Source organism: Anarhichas minor, unplaced genomic scaffold (genome assembly GCF_050575085.1).
Source record: "Anarhichas minor isolate MPS153535 unplaced genomic scaffold, ASM5057508v1 ptg000073l, whole genome shotgun sequence".
Classification (NCBI taxonomy): Eukaryota; Metazoa; Chordata; class Actinopteri; order Perciformes; family Anarhichadidae; genus Anarhichas; species Anarhichas minor.
In genome coordinates, this window is record NW_027466519.1 from 9,963,789 (window position 1) to 9,975,000 (window position 11,212).

Consider the following 11,212-nt stretch of genomic DNA (forward strand, 5'->3'; position numbering starts at 1 on the left):
CGCGCACACACACACACACACACACACGCACGCACACACACACACACACAGTCTATTGTGCCTCCTCAGATTGCTGTGGAGGAGGTGGAGGTGTTTTGGGTCTGCTCGGCTCCTCTGTTCCTGCCCCGTCAGCTGTTCCCCCTGCTGCTGAGCTGCTGGGGTTTGCCACCTCATTCCCACTCTGTAAGAATTTGCGCAGATCTTTGAGCGCAGGCCTGAGCATCTGAACTAATGCCAGCAGGGCAGCCTGGGTACCTTCCAGGGCCTGGGCCTGTCTTTCTTGGGCGAAAGCCTGAGCCTCCTGGGAGCGCCGCATCATATGCAGCAGCTCGTTCTGGCCCTCCAGGTGCTGGGCAATCTGTCGGATGTGAACGTTGGTGACTCTCTGCTCCTGCAGCAGGCGGGCTGAGTTGAGGGCGATACGGCTCTTTAGCTCCTGAGGTTTGGCCTGACCCTGAGGAGGAGGAGGGGAAGCTGAGGATGAGGCCAGCATCTCCACTGGAGCCTCAACGGCCGCCACCACAGTGGGAGTGGAGTCGCTTACAGTGGTGGTGCAGTACTCCACCACGCCTCCGTCCTCCAGGGTGTGGTAAGTTGTTTCAGCTGGAAACAGAACAGGAAAACTGTTGTTTTTCTAGTTATGAGTAACTTTGCTGAAGGGTGCAAGTTTCCATTCAAACCGCAACAGTGAAAATATAGTAGTGAGCTACTAATCCCCATGTCACTCACAGCAACAGTTAAGAGTTCAACCTTTGGGGGAATGTGGAAATGTGCTATTTTGCTGAGGTGAAAACGAGAAGATCAATAGTCTGTTTGTGAAGAATGGAGCTGGAGTCAGGATGTGGTCTAAGGCGGAGCCAGGGGGATGGATTTCAGGTTTGAATGGTTTCATTTGGCTGGTCATAAATATGCAAGTTCATTTATCCTGATATTATATTTAACCCTCTTTGTTGAACCCGCTGACTTTCTACCCATATTTGAATCACATTACTAACTTTGTGTACGCGTGCGTTAATTTGACAGACCAGCTGGTTCTTAAAATCTCAGAATGAATGATGTCATTGTGAATGGCAGCGGGAGTAAGTGAGGATTCGGTCAGGGTCAGTGGCCCTAAAAAAACAACATCTGGATAACATCAGGATGTTGAAATGATGAACAGAGAGAGAGGATGGTGGCTCACTGATGATCTATGATCCAAATGTTTCCTGTAAGGCGCTAAAGAACACAAATGGCTGCTGACTGATCTTTAGAGTTCAGACAGAACAGTAAATTAGCAGAAATCGGTCTGGACACGGCCCTGCTCAAAGTCTTGCATACTGCAGCACGACATCAACAAACTGCATTCCAAACCTCTGTGTAACCTCCCAAAATGAATATTCAAATGTTTTTAGTCAAGATGACGAGAAACAGTAGTGACTGGCACCATAAGAGATGAAGTAAACTGTGAGCCACTTATCTGTGATATGAAGAACGAGATGCATCACTTTATCTCATTCTTGATGCCATAAAACTGAGGCTGGTTCGGCTTGTAGCCCTAAAAAGACTTTGTTGAACTTGTCCCCAACATTTTTAGTCCAACAGAAAAATATTAAAAGAACAGATTCTTCTCTAAGTATCTTCATATAAACCTTTATGCCTCTGATGTGTGCTATCACAGTTTACAATAATCAGAAATCTGAAAAAAGAATCAATTCCGTGTATGGAGAGCTTCCTTTGATGTGTCCTTTCAACCAAGAAATGCACTGACTGATCTGCACGCGTCAGGTTTATAATATCATGCCGGTATGGAGGCAGTCTGCAACAGAAATACACTTACCATTCAGTGGCTTTGCTTCATCACAGACTGTACCTGAGCCAGCTGGAAGAGCTGAAAGATAAACACAGAATATGATGCTAACAACACAACCAAACAACCAACAATCACACAAAAGGATGAAAGAAAATCTAAATGCAATTATTAGGCTGAAAACGAAAAAAAAAAAAAGTGTATGGTCCCTCTGCACATTTGCTCTTATCAACGCTTCTTTACCAGGTCTGGTTTCATTGGTTCTATCAGATCATGTGATTCAGTGACTCAACGTCTATTATAATCTATAAGAGAGTCTCCTCTCAAGCCAGCAGTCACTTTGCATGTTTTCTTGTCATTGTTTTGTCAAAAGCTACGGTAAGTAATACAACTTTTCCATTGAATCTTCCATAACACATGTTCATCTTGCTCATCCTCTCAGTCCACTTTAGAGATGAATCCACGACTCTCTGTACTCATCAGCAATAAAAGCCTTCTACGGGAGATATTCGGTGTCTCAGATCCATCGGACACTCTGTCTTATCGTTTCTCACCAGAGGAAACACGTGCACTGTCCCTGCTTATTATTGCAGCATTACCTCGAACACTGGGACTGTGCGTGCTCAGCGTGAACACTCGGAGTGAACACCTCGGTCTACTTACTCTCTGCTAGTGTGACGGTGGTCACGGTTACAGGTAAGCTTATCTCAGCATCCGAGTCTCCTGCAGGTAAGCTGATGATGGTGGCCTCCCCCAGGAGGTTACAGATCCTCTGCTGCATCGCAGTGAGGATGACGGGCACTGGAGCGCAGTCAGCGGAGGTTCCCTCTATAGCAGCCCGCGCCTGGGCCACTTTCCGCCGGACCTCGGTCTTCATGTCGGACCACTTCTTCTTCACCTCGGGCAGCTCTCTGGGACAGGTGGTGACAGCGTTGACCTTTTTCAGGATGTCCACCCACGCGTTATTCTTTGCCATGTGGGTGACTCCAGCATTGAAGTGGTTAACCAGTGTGTGTTTTTGTTTCTCAATTTCTTCTACAATAATTTCCACCTCTCTCTCCGAGAAATTCATTTTTCTCTTTTTCGCGATCGATGCCATTATTGCAGAAATTCCTCTTTTGTTGAAGTAATTGTGCGTATTGTACGCAAAAATAGTAGGATTTACTCAATTATCAGCGCAACGTAATGGCTTCCAGAATCGGCTTCTTCTTCCTACTAACGACGCTTACGTTAGCTGGGCGTTTAGTCCCGCCCACTGATACCCCATTGGTTGAATATCTCGCGGTCATGCTTTACGCTCTGTGACTATTGGCTTAATCAGACGCCAGTACTCAATGAGCTAAATATATTCATTATTAATAATTCCCGTATCTCACTTTATATTACAGTCCTAGTTGGTGACTATTCGTTGTTTTATTCTATTTTTTCATTTCAACATTTCTGTAACAGTATGCAGGCTTTAAATAAACACATCAACACATTTTTTAAAGGGCATATAAACCTACACAGTTATAAACAGACAGCAGTAAGGGATGAAAAACAGTGAAAGTTAACTTTAGCTTGTGATTTGCTGCCTTACATTTGTACAGTGCTGAGTGAACCACTTATCTGTGGCATCAAGAACGAGATGCATCACTTTATCTCATTCTTGATGCCACAAAACTGAGGCTGGTTCTGCTTGTAGCCCTAAAAACACTTTGTTGAACGTGTCCCCAACATTTTTTTGCTAAATGCAATTATTAGGCTAAAATTTGCAAACACATGTGTATGCTCCTCTAATATTTCCCTCCTAAAAGTACTAGATTACTGAAGCAGTGCCCTTTTAGATTACTCCTTAAATATTAACAGTAATAACATAAAGACTCATTCTCTATATCATTTATTATAGTCCTTGTATTCTGTCGTTTTGTTTGTTTGTGTGTGTGTGTGTGTGTGTGTGTGTGTGTGTGTATCTATTTACACAATCTTAAGGCAATTTTTGTACACTTTCATTTCAGTTTTTTAAAATAAAAAGTGTAAAAGAAATGTATTAGTTAAAAAAGATAACTCCACCAATAAAAGTTTATTGTTCATTCATTGAAAAGCGAAAATGTTAGTAACCTTTGCAAATTCATATTTATGTGTAGAAGCCACCTAATTGAATACATGAATAATAACAAGTCAAGAACCAGAGTGAACAACTTTTACCTCTAGATAATTCAAAATATTGGACTCTGTATCAGTGTCCTCTGCCACAATGAAATGTCCATACAGCCATTGTCACTGTTCGGGGATGTACAATGTGTATGATTTTCAAATAAGCATGAAGTCACACAAGAGGGGCACATAAATCCACGTATACTTAGTTGTAGCCAAGTCGCTTTGCTTTCTGATATAATCAATAAAGGGACCATAAATCTTAACAAATTTTCATTTTGACTCAGATGCAGTCTCCTCCAAATAAAGACCGGAAACCATATGATTGAGCCACAGAAACATTAAACTACTGGGTCTCATGCAGTTCTGTGGAGCTTTCAGAACAACCCAGAACAGCAAGGACACAGTGTGGATGGACTTATGGCATTTTATGTTTTAACAAAGTAACAGTTAGTGTAGTAAAGTAGAGAAATTATGAATTCTATTCAAGTTTGGTTTTTGATTCATTACTTTCAAATAAACTTCAAAGGCAAAATGATTGCGTTGCCTTTATGATCACGTGTGTGAATGGGTGAATTGAATAAGAAGAGAATATATAACGAGTGGTGCTGCGTAGAGTCCTAAAACCTCAGAAATGAGTCCACATTTTTGCACTTTGGGTTTTCTCGTCTCAAAGTCTTTGTATTTCTTGAATGTGTTTATGGTGAGCTGTCTGACATTAGGTCTGTGGTGACACAAGCTGAACTGAATCTATAGTTTAGTTCTCTGATATAAAATAGGTCAGTGAACACCCCTCTGGTGAATTTAGAAGCGTTTAGGTGACTTAAAAAAGTGTCTGAATGAGACGACTAAACGTCCTCACTAGAACACTATCCTCCTTTAGCTTAGTGGTGGAGACGTGAAGTCATGTGACCGAGGTGGAGTTCCTTTATAGCCTAACGTTAGCTTTTTACTTCTGCTGTATTCACTCTTCAATGATCATAAAAGTGGTTATTTGTGAAGATTATCTTGATAAACAAAACTTCTAAATATCATATTTGTTTGACACAGAGATTATTTTCTGCAATAATCCAAAATCCAATGGAACAATCCTATTGGCTTTTTGTGGAGGAACCCAGTGAGGCTGACTTCTTGTTGGCCTACAGAAATACGTCATACGTCATTCCTGCACCATCCTTGCATATATATGCCATATATACAGACACATAACATTTACCATGCCGCACAGAAGATTTCCTTCTCTGGAGGTGATTCTGGGGAAAGCAGGAAATCCATTAGATATCATCAGTGATGATAACTGTATTTATTAGTATTAGGGGCATCATAGAGCCTCAATTGTTTCGGGAATTTAGCAACAAATACTATCATAGAATTGCAACGGAATGGATAGTTTGTGATGCATTTTAAAAAGGTAAGAATTTTCCTTATTTGTTTAACATTGATGGAACTACATAACCTTACATGTGTTGGTATTCTATATTAATATTGTAAATCCTTAATGCTAAATTTATTCATTGACTACTAATTACCAAACATCGTCTCTCAGTTTGTAAAGCTTTCTACGCATTTAAATTTTCCCCCAAGTACTTTCTGGATGTATATGAAGTCTTTGTGAATCACGTGGCGATCAGGCATTTTGAACTTCCGTTGACGCGACTTTGTCTTTCCACGGCTCTGCCTCACCTCACGCCTAAACATAACTATTCCAACCAACGAAGATAACGAGAACCAGCCAATCAGAGGCAGAGTAGGGCGGGTCATGTCTTAGACATAGCAGGATTCTTCACTTAGTCAGCGGGCCACCGGCTTGTTAGAATCGAGTATGTTTGTCTTCTCTGTTGGCAAGTTAACGCATTTACAAACACAAACATCTTATTCTAACTGGAACCTCATTTTTCGTGACGGGCGATACACGAGCTTTGTGTAAAGTCCACCGTTGGATGCATCTTATCACCGCGTAACGTTTCACCGGCATCTTCCATTTCGGTTAGCTTTGCGTTGGAAACGCTAGCTAGCTGAGCTCTTTTATCAACTTAAATTAGGAGGAACCATTTTCGTCTCAACTGAATTCCGCAAATGTGTTCGTGGTGAAAAGCGGCGTTTGTAAGCTTACCGGCTTCTGGTAGCTTTTCCTTTCAGTGCCTGTGAAGTGGAGGAAATGTGACGTGGTGGTCGGGTAACAGTGGCCTCAAGTGCTCTCTGACTAAGTGGACGCTCATGATATACCAGCAGGGTTCGTTGATGGTTCGTTGATGCCTCCTTTGCTCAGCAGTGTAATCTGCCAGTGCCGATCGGGCGAGACCCACCGAGGGATCGACCCGGGCGGCGGAGGCGGGCACAGCGAAGAACCCTCCTCAGCTCCCCCATCTGAAGCAGTCCCCCGGCAGCCCGTCGCTGGTGACTGCCACGCGGACCCCGGTCAGTCAGCGCATCCATGTGACATATGTGGAGGGCCTGAGCAGGAGCACCGACTGAAAGTGTTGTTCCAAGTCCTGGACGTTAACGGTGATGGAGGCATTTGTGTCAACGACCTGACAATTGGACTGAAGAAACTAGGAGTACATCGCACTGAACATGAGCTCATGGTAAGTGGACGTATTTCAGCACAATTGTATGAGGAGTTCTGTTTTTGTGAAAAGTTTCCTATGGAGCAGGGACGTCCTTCAATCAAAGGATCAACCGTTCGATCCCGGTCCATGTCGATGTGTCCTTGGGCAAGACCCCTAACCCCAAGTTGCCCCCGTAGCTGTGCCTACGGTGTCTGAATGTCAGTTAGTCCTGATGAGCAGGTGGCACCTTGCATGGTAGCTCCTGTCATCAGTGTATGAATGGGTGTGAATGGGTGAATGATGACATGTAGTGTTAAAGAGCTTTGAGTGGTCGGAAGACTAGAAAAGAGAAATACAAGTAGAGTTTATTTACCATGTAGCATCTTGTTGAGTAGCAGTTCCAGGGAGAAGAGAAGCAAACCACACAGCTGCAGAGAGAAGTGCCAAACTGTAGAGATGGACAAATGTACACGACAACAAAACGCAGTAGACACATTTGGGGGAATGTAAAGTCATAAGTAAATCAAATTTAAAATGTTCATATGTAAGTTACCTAGCAAGCAGTAATGTGTAGGCCAAAATACATGTGGACACCTCAGTTCAATCTGTGGTTGGTAGCACAGTGAAAGGTGTCTTCGGAGGGCCTGCTTACAGTTTCATTGTAAAGCAGGTTAGTGAAACGCTCCAGTATTTCCCTAATACTGTGTCGAACATACAGGTATGATAATTCATCGTCTTTTAATGGAATCATTTTGTGATGAAACGATAGAAAAAGATATGGTGATACACAACTCTGTTGTCTAAATTGATAACAAACACTCACTAACACACATTTCTCAGAATGTCTGATTATTTTTGCACTAAAGTTCTTAAATAATTGAGAACATTTATGACACATCATGCAGCAATTTTAGCAGCGAGCTACTTTGCAGAAGTAGTACCTGAGTGTGAGAGTCTCACAGACTGGACTGAAGCAGATCCGAGTTTTGCAAATCTCTGATTCTCTGAAAATGTCTGTCTTTGTTTGTTGCCGATGGTCACATAATCCTGGATCATGTGACCTTCTACATGACATTTGACATCGTGGCAAATGTCCAAGACCTCCGAGGTCACAGGACCACAGGTCTAATAACACCTCACTGGTTCATGCTCCTCTCTCTACACAACTTGAAACTGTCAGGCTTTAGTCTATCTCAAAATGATGTTTTCTGTATCATTTGACAATGAATATAAATGTCTATATACACGGTTCAAAAGCTCATTAATACTTTTGCAGTTCCTTCTAACAACTGGAAAAAAGTTTCTCACCAAAAACTACATTTTGAACACATCATGATAATATAATATAATTTACCTTTGTGAATACTTGGTTCCACTGAACAGAGCCTGAACGCATCATAATGTAACAGAGTGGGACCTCCGTAGTGCTGCCAGCATCACTCAGTCCCCCCCCCCCCCACCCCTCCCCCCGACACATGCATTTGTTCACAGTGTAACATTATCTGCGATCGACAGATAGAAAGCATTAAAGCCAATCTCCTGATCACTTATGAATATCAGTCGACAGCAGTAAAACTTTATTTTACACTGATGGTGAAATTTAAAAACCATATTATGCTGAGCAATGTGGAATGTTGTAGACTTACATTGAAGCATTATTGACGTTACAGATCTCTATGCCATTATCTGTTATGAACGATGTTGTCACTACCGCCTAGCATTGTGGGATATGTTTGCTGGGATCGTGCCACTGTTTGCATAGTGTAATATTTCACCGGAAATATTGGCGTTCACGTACTATTGGTTTCATACTGAGGTTTGGGACGCTAAAACATTCCACATACTGTAGCGTACTAAATAGCATGTCAGTATGGATTTTCAGACGCGGCTCAGACATTGAATGCCGCTATAGATTTGTGACCTGTTTTTAAGGATCCCCGTGGGAACCTATGCACTTGGGGCTGAGAGCCACAGACGGGATGGGAGGTCAGAAAGTCTGTCGGGTAACGATTAGAAAAAAAGTAATGATACCAGCCTGTCATTTGATGTGTAGCGATGTTTCACTGCTAACATGTCAACGATCCCTCGTACTGGTGGGGAGAGACTTGTTACAGAAGTTGCGAGTAGGGCCTTGCGAGTTTTATGTTGGACATGCTATTATTAAGAGAGCTCCTGTTTCTGCCAATAGTCAGTTACACTGGGATGTAATGTACTCTGTAAGCAGTGCAGTCAGTGGACCAGTTCTGTGGAGAGCAGCTGGAAGTGAGGAGCCTTTTAACTGTAGTTTTCCCAGCGGCAGGGACCCAGTCCGTGTTGAGAATTCTAATAAGGCGGAGCTCTGTTGTCGGGTGGATGGGATCGCCTGCTGGAGGCTGACGGTGTGCTTGGAATGACTCAGGGGGAGGGAGGGAGGAGGGAGGCATCATTCAGCAGATTTTCTACTGTGAGGGAGGTGCCACCGGGGGGGGGGGGGGGACCCTGCTCTTCACCAACCCCCTCCTTCTACTCTGGCTGACTATTGAAGGAATTAATTAATTTCCATCCTGCAATCCCGTCCTCCATTGGCTGAGGGGCTCGTTCCATGGCTCGACAGGGTAACCTGCTAGTATGGGCTGCTGTGATTGGTCGGGCTCAGCTGCAGTGAGGATGCAGCTTTCTGAAGGCTCTCTGCTGCATTTGTTCGGCTGCTGATACTGAAGCCAGCTAAGTCTGCTGCTGCCATCATTGAATCATTCTCCACATGAGATACTTTCAGTGTGGAATTCTACTTTAAATGGAGAACTAATCATGCCTCAGAAGTGTATGACAAGAGTTAGATAGGAGCATTTAGTTATTATCTGCTTCTTCTGTTGAATGTCTGTGGACCTGAGCCTGGACGTCTGTCAACTGAGTCATCTTTATGAGAAAAAGATCCAGTACCAAGATAAGACAGAGACACTGAGCTGGAGCAGTGAAGCGGGAGAAAGTGGAGGAGCCCTCTCTACTGTCCCACGTTGTCCTCAGCTCACCTTTCTGCTAGTTCAATCCTCTGATTTCAGCCAACAGAAACCGTTAAGTGTCGTTTGAGTAGAGGGCAATCAACCAGACACCCTAAGCCCCAGTTTGAGGACGATGAAGACTTTTGTGTGCCAGAGCCTTCTTAGCAGGGCGCAGTGTCAGCCTGCCCAAACTCCGCTGCCAGGGGAAAAAGAGACGGAGGCTCCTGAGAACTGCAGAGAGCTGCAAGCTGGTCTCCAGGAAAACACTGCAGACTCCCCTGACCGTAAAAACATCAGCAGGAGTAGTGTTGCTCCAAAGAAGACCACAGTATTCATTGTGATGACACCACCTCCAGATCAGGTAGGATAGAGCAGGTGGCTTGACCTCTGGCTTTTATATCCAGCACCATCAAGTCAGGCATTTAAAATTGATTGATACATTTATGGGCGTTGGTGGTCCTAATTGCGTGAAAGCCCCTCGCTGAGCTCAGTGTTGTTAACCTGTACTGACCCAGTGTCAGCTCACTGAGCTAAAGGCTCTCCCAGAAAGAAGACAGCCCTTCACTTTGACATGGACTCTTGGTCTCATAGCAGCTCCACTGGCGCTGCTATGAGATAGTGCCTTGCCTTGCTCTTGGGTACCTCAGTTTTATCAGTCAGTTCAGAGCAGTCAATACAAACTGAAAAAGTGCCGTTGCTTACAGTTTAATGTCCTATGATTAAGTGTGCTACTGCTGCACATGAAAATGCATTTGCTTCCATCTTATTTAGTCCCGTAGTGCAGATCGTTGTTTCACATGACTGCAGTTAAAGGCATTGGAAAAGTTAAAGCCGTTCTTTATATTTCATTGAAAGCTGTTCTGAATGGATTGATGAGTGAGAATGATTTGACATTTAGAGGTAAAGGCCACTGCAACCAAACACTGTGAGATGTAATAGATGTGAGTAACTCATTCATTTCACCTTCTGGTCTGCTCACCAGCAGCAGAGTATCAAGTCAATGATGCTGCTTACTGCTCACAGGGGCAAACTCACTGTAAGCTATGCACACCATTCTGAAGAACGCCATGTTAGTATAGAATTGTGGACGCAGCACAAGACTTCAGATCGCTTAACTGTGAGCACAGTTCTATTTTGTTCACTCAGGAGAAATTCTAAATCCACCAGGACTGAAATCTTTAGGACTTCCACTTCAAGGACCAAAACGTCCCCATAGAAACTAGCCTGCAAGGGCCGCCAACACTAATTATTTTCACAATTTCAACCCTTTAAACCAGTGGTTCTCAACTGGTCTGGCTGCGGGACCCACCATCACCCCTTAATCTTACCACTCCTGTACAATTTGCCTAAAACGCCTATTCAAGGCGTACCCAAAGTAAACTGACAGCTCTTATTGAACCATTGGGAGTACATGTATGGTTTTAGTCTCTATTGAACGGCAACACTCTGAAGTTTCTTCACAATCAGTCAGAATCACTGTAAGTGCTACTAGCATTGAGCTATGGAGTTTACAACACACTGAAAAAGAAGGTTTTTATTTCCGCCTGGATTTGTTTTGGCCAACAGATGGCAGCAGTTATCTATGGCTGGGACTTATGAGCTGGAAAATACACTGCTACGACAGCATGCAGTCATAGTACCTGGTAGAAGTTATAATTTGATAACAATATGCCAAAATTAATATTTTACACATGGTTTACTAAGAGTGCGGCCGCGTAAAAACGCATTTGGAGGCTCGTGTCACCACGTCAAAATGCATATAC

The 11,212-nt window shown here is 43.5% G+C and overlaps 2 protein-coding genes across 2 annotated transcripts in view; one reads left to right on the forward strand and one right to left on the reverse strand.

Annotated features, from left to right (window-relative positions):
- On the reverse strand, positions 1 to 5,132 carry naif1 (nuclear apoptosis inducing factor 1). Its single transcript, XM_076079995.1, has 3 exons — positions 2,450 to 5,132; positions 1,817 to 1,867; positions 1 to 603 (listed from the first exon to the last, which is right to left on the reverse strand). The coding sequence occupies exons 1-3, from the start codon at positions 2,883 to 2,885 to the stop codon at positions 53 to 55; spliced, it is 1,038 nt and encodes a 345-aa protein (XP_075936110.1). The 5' UTR covers positions 2,886 to 5,132; the 3' UTR covers positions 1 to 52.
- A 542-nt stretch (positions 5,133 to 5,674) lies between these two features.
- slc25a25b (solute carrier family 25 member 25b) overlaps positions 5,675 to 11,212 on the forward strand; it is a 31,342-nt gene continuing 25,804 nt past the window's right edge. Inside the window, exon 1 of the mRNA XM_076079993.1 lies at positions 5,675 to 6,507. Coding sequence (XP_075936108.1) covers positions 6,175 to 6,507 — 333 coding nt within the window. The 5' untranslated portion in view covers positions 5,675 to 6,174. The remainder of the gene's footprint in view (positions 6,508 to 11,212) is intronic.